A 16816-nucleotide genomic window follows, 5' to 3' on the forward strand; every position below is an offset into this window, starting at 1 on the left:
TGCTTAATTTGTTTTTACAATTCCTCTCGAGCTCGGCACTGAAGGAAAACATCGTGAGGAAACCTGCATGTAACTAATTCCATAGAAATTCTGCCACATGTGTATTTCACAAACCCGGATTGGAACAGCGTGGTGGAATATGTAGTAGCAATGCTCAGAATGAATTAAGGAATTATTTATATTCCTATTTACCCCTCCTATTAAGCTAATTACTTTTATTAGTGGGAACGACAATATCCCAGTCAGGCTAAGGCCACGGGATCGTTCCTGCGACTTCGTCCGTAAGCCATTGCGCTACTGACGCTTCAAAAACTAAAAAGTAATAATTTGAAAGGGACTTTTAAAGACTTTACTATGATTCTATACAAATAACTTTGAATAAGACATATAAAAAATAAATTTAAAGCAATTATTATTAATAGGTAGGCTACCCCCCTACTCGTAGTTACGAGTCACCCCTCTAATGACATTAGTTAGTCTTTGAGTCATTATTTATAGCAGCACTTACGATTCTAATATATTTATTAGCTTTTATCTTAGTCGATGTCGAAGGATAAATATATAAATAGACAATTATTAGGGTTCCGTAGTCTACTAGGAACCCTTATAGTTTCGTCATATCTGTCCGTCTGTCTGTCCAGGCTCGTTCTCGGTCATTTCTGCACCGATTGCCACGAAAATTGGTGAAGAGATGTATATTGATAATCCAAAAATTGTTTTTTTAAATTATCGAAAAATAATTATTTTTTAAGATACAGCGAAAAGATAATTCGAAAAAAACAATTCGACTTATCCCATCGTGTGGGGTATCGTTAAAAAGGTATCTTTAAATACAACAAAAATTGTCTTGAAACCATGTGGATCAAAGCCCCCAGTCTCGAGATATACTAATACAAAGTTCATTTTTTTTTAAATTTATCGCTGACGAGTTATTTCTTACTAGCTATACCCGCCCGCTTCGCTGGGTATTAGTCGCAGAAAAAAGAAAATTTTCATTTTGTAATTAATTACTGATTACTGTTAACTTTTTTAATTTGGAATGATTGAGAGTGTTATAAACGCAGGAATAGACAAATATAATCAGAAAGCTTCGAACTACTAAGCTATTGGGAGTGTAACGTGTTATTGTTAGTCAACCATAAAAGATAGACAAAGGCTGTCATGGGATATTTTTTATATAATTGTAAGTAGAACATTTCCGTAATACACAATTTCTATGTAGCTTTAACCATTAAGGTTGTACACTCGACGGAAGCTTAAAACATGGAGTAAATTCTCCCGTTTTTCCGACATTTCCCTTCACTGCTCTGCTCCTTTTGACTGTAGCGTGATGAAAAGTATACTATAACCAGCTCTGAAGTATGAAAAATAATGGTACCAAGTTTCGTTAAAATCCGTCGAGTAGTTTTTGTTTCTATAACGGTTATACGGACAGACAGACAAAAAATTTTCTGATTACAGTGTCGACCCCTTTTCAACCTCTGATAGTTATTTTGGAAAAATATTTCATGTACAGAATTAACCTCCCTACAGATTTATTATAAGTATAGAAGATGAATGTTTTCAAAATGGTTTTTTTGCCAAGTTTTGCCAGTAACAATTGGTGAGTTTATAGTTGATGGCACAACTTGGGAATGAAACGATTTACTTTTGTTTTTTTTATATATATTTGTAAATAATAATTACAAGTTGTCAAAATATACCTACCGAGTTTCATTCGCTAGTTGTACTCTAGTCAACGTATTGTCTATTCCGAGGCGGTGGCGGTTTTTAAATTATGAATAAATAAGTAAGTGCTGCTGAATAAATTAATTTGAATTTGAATTCACAGTATCACGCTCGATGACAATCGCATTTAATATTTATTACAGGGCAATGGACGTAGCAGGGAGCAGTGCTTCATTTTAATTCATTGATATTTCCGAAAAAAGTGGTCTTGGATTTCTTTCGTTTACAACGTTCAGATGTGCGGGTCTCGGGTGAGCACGGGAAGCGCGCGGGTGTGCAGAGGGAGCGCCGGGGGTTGTGTAGCCAAAGTCTCATAAATCAGAGCGCGCCGCCTCATCGACGCGCTGAGAAGGGTTGCTGCCACGGATGTAGTTTTTCGTTGACTTTAGTAATTATATGATCAAAAAATATAGCTCAGAATATTGCAGAGTAGCAAAAGCTCCAACCATTACCTAGAGAAGAAAGTCCTACTTCTCTATATACATCAGTAGTAGCATTAGCTTCGAGTGGCCGTTTATAAGGCTACTACAGTCTCCGTTGTAGGAATGTACCTTTGCGCTCTATATTTTAACTCCACCGCTTCCAATGCTTCGCTCAGGCCTTGGAATCGTCAGCTATAGCGGAACATAGCTTAGGAAATGACTAAAATTAAAGCTTGCCTTGGAATAACGTAAAATATGTTCACATAGGACTTCCAGTAAACTTAGTTCATGGAAGACGTCACGAAGGGCGAACGGGCGACGACCCGCGTCGCGGCGCGCGCGGCTGCTCGCTCATTGAATGCCGAGCGTCGTGCAGCTTCAATGAGTGTCCGCCATGCATGTTGCAGTCTGCACGACTTTGTCTGCTTAATCAGACCAGCCAGCGATAATAAACTTATTTATAAAATTTCATGTCCCAAAATCTCAGCGATCGTCATGTTTGTTGATTACTTAAGATCATACTGCGACCTTTGATTATTTATACGTCTAGATAGAATGACGAAGATGAGAATGCGTCGAAAAAAAATGTGAGCCATTAGGTGCACGCATACAACAAAAGTAGTATAATGTTTGGCAAGTATCAAACGTAGGTGTCACGCACACCAGTATGATAAAGTTAATTTGTTTTAGCTCTTTTGTAGTGCGACACTCTATTTAGATATATAAATAATCTGAGACCGGGACTTCATACGGACGCGAAACACGGTCTCTCATTCAAATCAAACTATTACTAAGTACATGTGCGTCGTGCGTCGTCGACGCTACAACTTGTAGACTATAATTTACGCCCGATGCGTGCTTATCATAATATAACATGAATCTAAATCAGTCTCAGTTGTGTACTACGGATAATTAATGTTACCAAATAACTAATTAAGAGGCGCTTGTATTATACACTGAAATGGTAATGTAGGTATTAAACTAATATATATACATGCATGCGACTCGTGAACAACATTTTAGAAATTGTAGTATTGAGTTTTCTCATTCAGATTTAATTTTAGTTGTTATAATTCCGTACAAACACGTGATATATATGTACGTAAGGTACTCTCGTTACTAATTCCATATCAGTTTATAATTCCGCTCTAAAAACAATTTTCAGCGCAATGCCCAATAAACTTTAAAGCTGAAACCGACTCCAAATATAGCAATAATCTAGACACGCGGTAGCGTGTCAGCCAAGTTCAGGTAACAGAACTGGCGAGTAGTAGACCGTGTGTTACACGAACCCATTTGGAGTCACTTTTGACCCCTTCATAACTCAAAAACTGTTTGACATAAACGTGTCAAATTTTTCAAATATATTAAGACTTGCAAGATACATATGTACTCCAAATTTCATAATCACATCTCAAACGGTTTTTTAGATATTAATGTCCAAAAATCGTCATTTTTATCACTGACTGACCTATTATAGATCAAAACTATTTCCCACTTCCAGGTGACCTAGAAAGTTCAAATTTGGCATTGAGATAGATAATTAGGCGAATATAAAGGAAAAAATCTGACACTGGTAAATTTTTATCATTTAGTTATATTTTTTCATTTTATTGTTTCTATTAGGAACACTTTTATAACTATAGTGCCTAATACGGTAATAAGTGTAAAAAAATGATGTAAGAACCTTTAATTAAAACTTATGTCTTAACGTGAATATATAACGAGTTGAATAGCACAATATTTATTATTATTTTTTATTAATTATATTATTTATTTTTTTTATTTAAATAATTCCGTTTTAGCACTTTTTTGTTACGTTACTAACTGGGATTTTGTATTGATTTATTGTTTCCATTATTAGCAAACATCAATGGAGTAAAATAATTATACTTATAAAAATAATAATAAAAAGCATTTCAGTACATGGCCGCTACGTGTGACGCGACGCAATTGACGTTGAGTATAGGAGCGTTGAGTATAGGAGCGTTGCGATAAAATGTTGACGAACGTGTCCGAGCACTCAGATAAATATTCCAATGCCTTCCAATGAAACCCCTTAGTCACCTACCAAAATGTCGAAATGTCTTCAAAGTCGACAACGTTTCCATTCAAAGCAATAGCGTATTTAAAATTACAATACAATTAAAATATAATTTAATTGAAGAACTAGAATGAGTAAAAACTAAGTTTCAGATATTAATTTGGGAACAAGTCCCTATTTGTTTGTCATATTCTACTACATTAAATGAATTTAAAAAAGGATAATGTAACTTGGCATCCATTTAGATATCACTTTTTTTGTTGTTGAAGTCAACAACCCAGGTATATTTCATAATACTGAACTTGGCTCTCATTTTACATTTATGTTTTTGATGGGATCATAACTATATTATGTAATCTTAAATCGACTTTTAAGATGTCCAATATTTTTCATTTCATTTTACTTAGGAGGACTCTAAAAAATATGTTGAATACGCAATTATTTTTATTACTCTTAGTGCATATTCATTTGTTTTAAAATTGTGTTTTGTTTGAACTCGTTTTTTGTTTTCAATTTGTTAAATTTTTTATTTATTTTTGATTTTAAGTGAAGCTGTTGTAGAGTAACTAATTTTTCTTAATATGGATAGATTAAGCGTGCCGTTTATAGGAGTCAGAAACTACTTCGAGATAATAGAAATAGACTTTCGAAAATGCGACTTTAAGATATGCAGCGTAAACTACAAGGTATGTATGTATGTATGTATGTATGCAACTTAAACCACCCTCGAAAGAGCTGTAATCGACCTCAGTAAAAAAACTTTGCAAAAGAGCGCCAATATGTGTCGTCCATCATATGACATCACATCACAAACACAAAATTTGATTAAAGACATTAAAAAAAGCCTGCCCCATAGTATAAAACAAAGTCGCTTTCTCTGTCCCTATATCCCTATATATTTATAATAGCCCAACGGATTTTGATGCAGTTTTTTTTAATAGATAGTGTGATTCGAGGGAAAGGTTTGTGTGATAGTTGGTGATACGTAAATGAAAAGAGTTGCCAATTTTCCTTGAGCGCAATAAAATAAAAAAGTACTCAGAGCACTCACCGTGATACAGTCTATAGAAAACTTTCGGCGCGTCTATCTAGCACAGATTAAATGTTATGCTAAGAAAGATGGAAGACAAATATATTAATTATTATCGAATAAAAAAAATGAATTACAAATCCTACGGCTAAACAGCAATATTTAATCATCATCATAACAAAGTATAAGACAAGGTTGCTTACCGCTATCTATCCTTATGTATGCTTAGACCTTTAACATTATGCAATTTGGATGCGGTTTTTTTTAATAGATAGAGTGATTTGAGAGGATAGATTTTAGTGTGTAATACATGAATATTGTAAAGAAACACTGATAATTTTAAAAGCTTGCAATGTGATGTCGTAAATAAACAAATTCTGTAGTATTTTTAGTATCAGTATTGCACCCGTGCGAACCCGGGGCGGGTCGCTAGTTGTTTATAATATGCGACTATGACAATTACTTGAACATAACCAAGTTACGGAAGGTGACTCAAATATCCAAATAACCTATAAATAAAAGATTCGGCCGAGTATCGCTAACGTGCCCCTCAGAATTGTTCCGTTCCCTTCCGTTCCGTTACTTTGTCATGGATCCTATGCACAAAACCTTACCAAACTTTCACCAAACTATTCTTGAAGTATATAATTTATACTAAAAAAATAATCATCAAAATTGGTTGACGTGATTTTCAGTTATTTACCTATTTGTCGCGCATAACATAATGCAAATTTAAGACTTATGTCGTTTTCATACGGATACCATCATTGGAAAAAAATAAAATTAAAATGGGACCCCACGGGAAGCACCACTTTTCAAACAAAAAAAAAAATTATCAAAATCGGTCAAACATAAAAAAAAACGACATAAGTCTTAAATTTGCATTATGTATGTGCGCGATAAATAGGTGGATCACTCAAATTTGTGCTAACCAATTATGATGATTCTTTTTTTATTATAAAGTATATACTTTGAGGGTAGTTCGGTGAAAGTTTGGTAAGGTTCTGAGCATAGGATCCATGACACCGGCTACAAATATAACAATAACTATAACTACGTCATATAATCGTAAATCGACTTTTATGTAGTCTAATATTTTTCTTTTCGCTCACCGTCCACAGTCCTCCTAGACTCTAAAAAATTTGTTAAATATGTAATTATTTTATTTACTTTTTAGCGCATTTTTATTTGTTTTAAAATAGTATTTCGTTTGAAATCGGTTTTTTATTTTGTTAAAATTTTTATTTATTGAATGCGCTGGTATTTATATCACGAGACGCAGATGCATTAGCCCAGGTTTGGTAGCGTTCCCACTTTCGGCGTGATGCCGTTTTGCAGAAGCGACCAACCTGCAGAGTTAGGAATAAATAGTTTCATACTCTGAACCACCACATTAGCAACAGAGTCAGCAGCAGCGTTCGGATCATCTGGCGAGAAACAAATCTGGCCCCATGGGTAAGATGCAAAAAAAGATCGCATCCCATCCCAATCTGCTGACTTATAATGCCACAATCGGCGGCACCCAACGAAGCGAGGCCTGGCCGCATAACCAGCACTGTACTCCGGACGAGACAGTGGTCCGACGAGCCCAGACGACGAGAACCTGATAGCCATCCGGATGCGAAGTCAGCAGAAGGTCCAACAGGGAAGGTGTATGATCCTCCACATCCGGTATTCGCGTTGGCGAGTTGACCAGTTGTGTCAGATCATATGCTAGAGCGAAGTCCAGAACAGATCTACCCGCATGATCGGTGGTGCGTGAGCCGAGCCATTCAGCGTGGTGAGCATTAAAGTCACCCAGAATAATGATCTCTGCGGATGGAATCTGCTGAAGCACGGAATCTGTAGCCATTTGAACGTGCTTAACCATTCGGTCAGTTTCGGCATTACCGCTATGAGACCTATAAAGGCACGCATAGATTCGCGGATGGTCATCGCAGTCTACACGCAGCCAGATAATCGTCCTGTCCTTCAAGGCTACCGAGGCATTGAGAACAGATATCATCTCTGACGTGAACGCATACCCCAGCTCGTGGTACAAAGGAATGTTCCAATTTGTACCCAGGGTACGAAAGAAAAGTCGTATCGGCAAGAGAAGATATCTGGGTCTCGGTTAGAAAGAGCAAGGCCGGCTTCGCCGTTTCCAGATGGTAGTAAACGACGTTGAGGTTGGAGTTGAGTCCCCTTATGTTGCAGAAGTCCACAGCGAGGGTGGTAGGGGTTGCCTTATGATGTCTGCTCCGCTTGCCCCGAACAGTGGCGCAAAATTGTCCACACCCCCAGAATTCGGAGAGCAGCCTGGGCATCCCTGCTCAGGTGGTCAACGTCCTGAGCATGGATGCCCAGAGAGGGATTCTCCACCACTGTCGCTGATGGTACCCTCCTGGGGTAATTGAACCATTGAGGGGGGATCGGGCCTTCGGAACTCTCACTTACCGGACGAAACGCGGTAGCATAGCTACCACTTTACGCCGATTTTACGTGAGAGAGTAGTACTTCCCAGGGCGTGCCGGCCCATTCGACTGCAACCGAGAGGTTGTGGCACTACCACTATAAATCTATCTATAAAAGTATGTATTTATCGGAATTGATCGGCTGTACAAAAGTTTAATGGATAATAAACTGCAAAGTGAGAACTCTGATGATTGTTGAGTGAAACATTGAAAAGAGCGTCTCGGTTTGCTTCTTTTGACAGTCGCGTCGAAAGAAGTCCTGTAGCGTCTTAAGTATCGACCGATTTTATTACCAGAATCCTATTATCCCTGAAATGAACACAGACATTACGGCATTGTGAGCGAAACTAACTTAGTCGTATAATTTAATTATGCTCTATTCGCTTATAACACGCCTTTGTGTAGAAAGGTTTGATAAATGCTTACTGGACATTTATCGTAGCGAAAATTAAAAATATATTTGTATATTACTCAATTGACCTTTCTACGAATAACATTACGTATATAATTAAGTCTTCTTGTCTTATCTACACTGATAAAATTGTCAGTCGGGAGTTGTTTGGAACAAGTGCGTGGGCGAGGCGGCTGGCGAACGTTGCGTGAACAGCGGCTATTCTTCTTCTGTACCGGAAACTGAGGCTTTGTTCAGCCTGAGCATTTGAAGATGTAATATCTTCAAAAGAATTAACAAATACAAGGCTAATTAATAAAAAAATTAACAAAAAGAAAAGCCGACATCAAACAAAACACTATTTAAAAAAATAAAAGTAATAAAAATAATTGTGTATTCAATATATTTTTAGAGTCCTCCTCAGTAAAATGAAATTTAAAATATAAGACTACTTAAAAGTCGATTTACGTTTACGATCTTAAAGTATTCTCGTATTGTTTTTTGATAGATATACTGTAGGCTTTTCTTGGCTGATACCGACTCCAAATATATTAATAATTATAACTGCATTATATAATCGTAAATCGACTTTTAAGTCGTCCAATATTTTTCATTTCATTTTACTGAGGAGGACTCTAAAAAATATGTTGAATACGCAATTATTTTTATTACTTTTATTTGTTTTAAAATAGTGTTTTGTTTGAAGTCGGTTTTTCATTTTGTTAAAATTTTAATTTATAACTTGGCATATTGATAAATTTAAATATTCAACCCGAAACATTACTAGTTAGTTAAACAAAACAATTAATTTAAAACGTTTACGTAGACAAGACTTTTCTCGACGTGGTGATAATACGCACCATATTATTGAGGATGTTTAAAGGCTCTGGACAAAAGTTAACAAAACACACGTAAGTGACCTGTTAATCTGTTTCTAATAAGTATCATTGCTTTGATTGATAACGACCTAAAACAAGATTTATTAGTTATTACATGACGCTAAAAGAATTGTAAATATATATAATAAAGAAGTTTAATTACAGTTTAATAAATAAAAACTCAGATAATATCATCATGAGACGACTATTGTAATGGGCGCTCGTATTGCGTTACGTCCCAAAATGGGATCTCCATTAGGCCATTGTATTATTCAGATAACCCTCGTATTATTCCACCGTTTATTGGTTATCTCGGTGGCATTAGAGAAACTTAACTCTGAATATCAAACTAACACTACACGAGCCGGCCGCTAGCTCTCGAGCTGTATTGTTGGAGGCCTCTTTGAATGGCGACGATCGAAGATTAATCGTAACTCATTTAAACATTGTAGTTACCGCGTTGAAGGCTGGGGCGACGGTTAATAGCCCGATAAGGGTGTGAGAGGTTGTGGCCCGTTTATCTGCTTTATTAATGGGAATTTAACGATAACACATCATGCTTGCATCTATATCTTTTAAGTCTGAGGACGTGTAGTTTGATTAATAATTCAATAGTTTAGTTAAGTAAAACAGAAATATTGGTACATTTCATTCACTCAGTAAGAGGTCTTTACATGGTATAAAGCTGTGTTCCAATATATAGTACTGGTCGCTCACGCATCGCCCTCTATTAAAGCCTGACTTTAAGATGGAGTTACGTAATTTCGTTTGGGTACAATGTACGGCGCGGGCGCGTGAGTGATCACCGACCTGCGCGCCGCTCGCAGGCTCGTCACTCGCTCACCTTCACTGGCAGCCTCGCGCACGCCACGACTCGTACAGTTGAGGACCTCTACACAAGCCCTCCTCCCCTCCTCCCCTCCACCCCGTCCCCTCACATGTCCCCTGTATGTCGCAGCGCGCACTCGACTTACACACGTTATTCAATCTCGAAATGTGCTTGCTTATTAAAATGTATTATTTTTATATTGGTACCATTAAAGCTATAATATAGGATATGGATGTTGGAATGAATTGGTTTAATGACTGCCGTGGCAAGTTGACACATTTACGTATTAACGTTCTTGACATTGCTTCACTACTGTACAGTAACTGCAACCTGTGATTGTATACATTTTGTGCTCCTTATACATCAAAAAACGTAACCATTCATGATAACGCCTTCATTCCATAAGTTTTGGTTACTGATATAACACAATATCTTACATACTAGCTGACCCTACGATCTGTGAATCATCATTACATAGTATAAAACATAGTCGCTGTCTGTCCATATGTATTCTTATATCTTTAAAATTACGCAACAAATGTTGATGCGGTTTTTTTTTTGTAGATGGAGTGATTCGAGAGGAAGGCTCTTGTGTATAATACATGCACAATATAGTAGATAAACACTAATTACTTTAGAGGTTTCTACAGTGATGTCGTAAATAAACACATTTTTTTGTGCTTACATTGCTACAACAACAACTACAACAGCCTGTAAATTCCCACTGCTGGGCTAAAGGCCTCCTCTCCCTTAGAGGAGAAGGCTTGGAACATATTCCACCACGCTGTTCCAGTGCGAGTTGGTGGAATACACATGTGGCAGAATTTCTATGAAATTTGTCATATGCAGGTTTCCTCACGATGTTTTCCTTCACCGCTGATCACGAAATGAAATAATTATAAAGACAAATTAAGCACATGAATCAGCGGTGCTTGCCTGGGTTTGAACCCGCAATCTTCGGTTTAGATGCACTCGTTCTAACCACTGGGCCATCTCGACTCTTTCTTACATTGCTAAAGCTGGCTGAATCCTACGAGATATATCAAACTAATGTGATACAGTATTGTACAATTTAAGAAGATTTTCAAAAAAGTCCGGAACGGTATATGTCTGAGGGATAACATTCTGTAGCTACATGGTAAATAGTTTGGGCCAAACGGTAAGGAGGTTTTACCAGATACCTAAGATTAACAACCTGCTAACTGACTGACAGGCTGCTTGGAGTGATTGACATTATTAGATAGTTTCTGGTTGAAATATATTGCAAGTCACAGGAGTATTTTTGAAATCAGTTTTTTTTACAAAAAAATATAATAATTTGACTGTATATTAGGGCGCGGTTTAACACTAATTATACTCACAAGGTGTGCAGTAGGGGCAGCGGGGGCAGCGAGGCGGACGCCAGCTCACTGATCTGGTTGCCGGCTAGGTTGCTGCAAACATATTGGTAGTGGAAAATCTAGTGGTATAGTACTCACATTCATAATATTAAAGATATTAAGAATGTGATTAATACGCGTTATACGTTACACGATTTTATAAAGGCTTAATCACATTCACTATTCTGTCACACATCCGCGGAAAATGAGAGTACACTAGACAGCGAGCGCTAGCGTAGACTTCGTTTATATAAAAAACTTTTACGCCAGCGTTGACATTTCTAATCGCTAAGAGTTTTTAAATCACCTGTATAGTAGGTACGACTTGACTCATTTTGTTTTAATTTTAGTTAAGACTTTAATTTTAAAATAAATTGTGTCGACACATTTACTTGTCGTGCAGTTTCCCGTATAAATTCAGTATGTTATTAATGTCTCCTTAATGCCGTCATGGCGCCGGCGCACGCGCGTGGGCGCTGCTGATAGGCATCGAGCGAGTGGCCTAGTATGCGTGTATGTATTGCTAGTTAAGTTTAATAATAATAAAAAAATCTTTATTATGTTATAAATATGCCTATATATCATAACAGGGTTCATTTAGCACATCGTTTTATCCTGCATTGATTTATTAGGCGTCAGAGATTGTATCGCGATTTGCTAAAATCTATTACTTAATAAGGTTTAAGAAATTATTACAAATGATATTATACAAAAATAAACCAAATGTTCTCTGAATTTTGCGCTACTGTAAAATATAATGTAATTAAAATTGTTTTAGAGCTTAGGAACGAAAGCTTAACATAACTAAACTAACTAAATTTTAATTCAGAATCCACCAGGGATTTTTATCAATTACTTTAAATTTGTTTAATTTTGGTAAACGTTAATATTGTCGGCATTGCACGAGGGTGGCGGAGCGTATCACATACTAACAGCGCTTGCAGGCGGGGCGCGTGCGCGAGCGCGGCGGGCACGGCGCGCAGTCGGTTGCGCGGCAGGCGCAGCACGCGCAGCGCGCCCAAGCCCGCCAGCGACGACGCGTCCAGCTCTGGGATGTCGTTATCCTCCGCTGACCTGCGAATAACTTCTGTGATACTTTATTGTTTATTTCACATAATATATGTAAACCTGATATCACAGGAATAACATCATAAATATGATATGTTATTGATAGTTTCATTCTACGTTATCTATTGATAATTTCTAAACATTAAACTTATACTAATTTTGGGTTCCATTGCTTTGAAGTTTGGACATGACAGCTAAGAACTACACCTTGGTTTTTATTTATTAACTAGCTGTGTCCGAGAAGCGTAGCTTTTTTTTTACTTTTTTTAACCGCCTTAGAAAAGAAGGATGTTTTTAGAAATTAAAAGGGAGAGAAAAATGATGTTAATAAAATCAAATATAATTGTCCGCGTAAATAGTTCTTGAGGAATATTTGTTTGAGGACTAAAGTGCTTTTAGAGTAAACGTTAATAATTATCCCATATAATTAAAATTAACGTTTACTATTTATTAATTTATATTTATATACGTATATTTTAGCCGAAAGGCTAAAATATCTTTCCAATTAGTTTAAAGTACGTGAAGGTCAAAACAACGTGTGATTCATACGTTTATGCGCACAAAACATACTTGGACGATATAGTTGGACATTAACATAAGTGGTTGAAGATTAAAATGTAGAGGTAATTTACAACCCGTGTGTGGTAAATCTGTCATTAACTACCTTTGAATAGATAAAACAAAGCAAATAGTCATTATTATTGTCACCACAAATCTTCTGAAGGAAAAATACAATTATATCTAAACTAAATCGTAAATAGTCTTACATCAAATAAGATACCTCACGCATGATTCAACTCGATCGAATGATCGGTAAGCGCTTGCATCGCGCGGACGAAATTTTACAAATACCTACTAGAGGTAAACATTGTGTGGCCTATACATTTTTAGCGTTTATTAGACATCACAAACTACAAATTGGATAAAAAAATTAAAAGAGACAAGTCAATTCTCAGGTTGAAAAAATTGCAAAGAAGAAGAGGCTCGCTTCCTCTTTGCCCAGGAGCGGTACATTTAGATGTTTTTTATTTTCATCATAACAGTGCGAATGTCATAATCACCATCATGTGGTAGTGCGAATGTCAGTAAACGTGGACAAATAAGCTTCGAGACTACCCAGGGCTATCAATTACGATGTTTTTATATATAAAGCTCCTGGATGCTGGGCGAGGGGCGGCTTCCTTTGCTCGGCGACACTGCGTCTCTGTTGCCGACATAAGTAGCGCTATTTATTACGTTTAGCGTAGCGCCTGGCAGAGCGCGCTGTAATAACATAACAGGCAAATAATGTTGGCGATTCCTCAGTGTTTACGCGCCTGTCGTTTTACCGCTACTTACTTAGAATGAACACGGCTGAAGACCTTGAGTTCATCGACGTCTGCGTATCCGGCGACCTTACTTCTATCATCAAAATTGCATCCGTGTCGCACTTGCGAAATGATTGCATGTGTCGTGTGAAAGCTCCATGTGGCGATTCGCACGCACACATCGATGCGTTACGTTATCGAGTAATAAGTTTTATTTATAGGCGATTGCAGCGCTTAGCGCGGCCTCGCGGCTCCACGTCATCACATTTGCATTTGCGCGCGACCCTCGGCGCTCGGCAGAGGTCACACATACGGCTCCTCGCCCTCTGTCGCTGCCGTGTGTTTTGTGGACCATCGTAGACATACATTTATCGGTAGACGTAGACTATAAATGGCAATCTTGGTCTCTTAAAAAGATATAGCACATTGTAGGTAACATATCGAATACTTCCTTTTGATTGTTGTTGATTGATCACAAGTAAATAGTAAATATTGTTAAAAAAAGAAAAAAACCCTCTGCTAGGCTAAGACTTCCTCTCCTCTTTAAAGAGTATGTTTTGGAACATATGTTTTTTCAAAGTCATTAAAGTAATACGGCACCAAATTTCGAATGGATAGGACATATGGAAGGTAACCCCTCATCAACTTTTAAAGAGCTGATGATATTCAGACGGCTGAACAGATTTTCATGCAAAATGGCTATGAATATCCAGGATAAATTTATCTATGACACAAAAAAAACTAAAAGAAAATCAGTTCATCGGTTTGGGAGCTGCGATCCCTCAGACATATACACAGACACGCTAAATTGATAACCCCTCGCTTTTTGCGTCGGGCGTACGGGCGTACGGGCGAATGTAGCGCTGCTACAAGTGCCAGGTCCGTGTAGCAAGGTCTCCTTGTTTTCCCAGCGTCAAACCATCGGTATAGACTTGTCCATGTCTTCGACTATCTATCACCAGGCATATTATATTATTTTTAAATTAGTGTTCTCAATTCGGCTGTACGTATATGTATATATTTTTTTGTTTGTTCGCCTATTACTTCGCCATTTATGAACTGATTTTGATGTTTTTTTTTTAGTTTGAATGCAGATACTCCTGGAATGGTACCAAGATGAGGATATCAGGATCTGATGAGAAGATCCTGGAGAAATCGAGGGAAACCCTCAAATTTTATAGACACATGTACCGCGTTTTACATATTTTCTGAAGTTCTATTGGTATTTGCTTCTGGCAATCATAATGTTATACTGCTGAGATGATGATGGAAGGTGTAAGTCCTCAATTACTAGGAGTAAGGAAATAGTTCTTTCAACATTCAAGAGATAATAAGATAATAATATAATAATAATAATAATTTATCTTATATAATAAGATAATAATATAATAATAATAATAATTTATCTAGCTGACCCGGCAAACTTCGTACTGCCATAATCGAAATGCTTAAATTAATAAAACTTGACCACCAATATTTTATCGGTGTTGTATTCAATGATTGGTATTGATATGGTTGATTGGTATTGTAAATGGATTTCAAATTAAAACTTATGGTATAGCCAGCTTATACTAAATTGTTTTGCAAATTTTTTGGAAATTTTAAGGACTTAATCATAGCAACATGGCTATTAATCACGCAACCTCATGATTCCTGTGTCATTGAAAATATAGAAAAAATTATAGACATATATATAAATATATAAATGTAAGTATTAGTTGTTTATTGTTACAGTTCATATCACCAGTTTCGCTGCGTGCAATGGTTTAAGATGTACAGGTTCACTAAACATTTCTTTTGTATACTATGTAGTGATGGAACTGCTATACGGCTCACAGTAGGGTGCGATATGGGGCACAATTTCTTACTATCTTTAGTAAAATTTTTTGTATGTGCTGTGATGTCATATGATGTACGACATATATTAGCTCTTATGCAAAGTTTTTTACTGAGGTCGATTACAGCTCTTTCGAGTGTGGTACCTTGTTGTTTATGTATATATATATATGTATTTGATGCCGCATATACATGCGGCATCAAATCAACAATAACTATAATTACGTTATATAATCGTAAATCGACTTTTAAGTAGTATAATATTTTTAATTTCATTTTACTTAGGAGGACTCTAAAAATATATTGAATACGCAATTAATTTATTACTCTTTAGTGCATATTTATTTGTTTTAAAACAGTGTTTTGTTTGAAGTCGGTTTTTCTTTTTGTTAAAATTTTTATTTATTAATATGAAGCTTCTCTATATTTTCAACCGACTTCTATACAAATTTGTTGACAAAATGTCAATAGCATCGTTATGCTGTAATTCATTATACTCGTAATGTGTGTGTGTGTGTGTGTGTGATGCGAGTCGACTGAGTCGGCGGCCGACGGGATCGATGTGCCGAGACTGTTCTGCACGAGAACACGGTGACCGTTTGTGTAAGATTTGTGCGACGTCATTTGAAATCAAATCGAATGTCTTACAAATAAAAAAAAATAAAGATTATTATCAAATCTTCAGCATTTAATTTTTTGTTGCTAAATTCGATTGCTCAGTTTTTATGTTTATTGGTTTAAACATAAAACGAATTAGAGCTTCAGCTAAGCTCGTGTAAAGCTACAAAGTGGACCCGATTACGCCCGTCTGCGGCGACTGGCTTTCTAAAGCTGAGTCAGGTGATTTATGACAGGTATTATATTATTATAATAAATTTTGCAACACGCTTTTTGCTGTAATGTATTTTTAAATTTCATCTATGTAGGTGACTGATTCTACTAGTACGTATACGTTTGTATATCAATTTTTTTAAAATAATGTGCTTACAATATCTAACGTAACAATAATGGCTAAACTAGATGAAGTTAACTTTAGGTTAAGTTTACTTTAGGAGTTTATTCAAAGAAAATCATAAAATGATTAAAAAAGAATAATCTTTTAATTATTATCTTTTTTCTTTTTAATTATTATGAGTGGAAACTTGATTGGCTTGTGATTTAATTTGTATTTGTTAATATTAAGACTTATTGTACTGTTTGTTTCCCAAATAAAATAAAATAAAAATAAATAAAAATAAAAATAAAAATCTATATAATCTCTGAAAGCAGCATTTATTTATCCTGGTCCGTTTCCTAATAATCATTAGTTGATCAGCGAGGTAAATTGGAACTTACGTTTATTTTATTTTGATTTAGCTAGCGTACTGTGGTTTTTGAACATTCTGTGGCATAAAATATTATGACTCTTTGCCTTGTCGTTTTTTATGAAATGTTTGTATTTTTACCTTATA

At 36.3% G+C, this 16816-nt stretch overlaps 1 protein-coding gene across 1 annotated transcript in view; it reads right to left on the reverse strand.

Moving 5' to 3' along the window:
• LOC124537826 (lutropin-choriogonadotropic hormone receptor) overlaps nt 1-16816 on the reverse strand; it is a 59333-nt gene that overhangs the window by 17302 nt on the left and 25215 nt on the right. Inside the window, exons 4-5 of the mRNA XM_047114749.1 lie at nt 12088-12228; nt 11137-11208 (exon numbers count right to left, since the gene is read on the reverse strand). Of these exons, the coding sequence (XP_046970705.1) occupies nt 11137-11208; nt 12088-12228 (213 nt within the window). The remainder of the gene's footprint in view (nt 1-11136; nt 11209-12087; nt 12229-16816) is intronic.

This window comes from Vanessa cardui, chromosome 19 (assembly GCF_905220365.1).
Source record: "Vanessa cardui chromosome 19, ilVanCard2.1, whole genome shotgun sequence".
NCBI classification, from domain to species: Eukaryota; Metazoa; Arthropoda; class Insecta; order Lepidoptera; family Nymphalidae; genus Vanessa; species Vanessa cardui.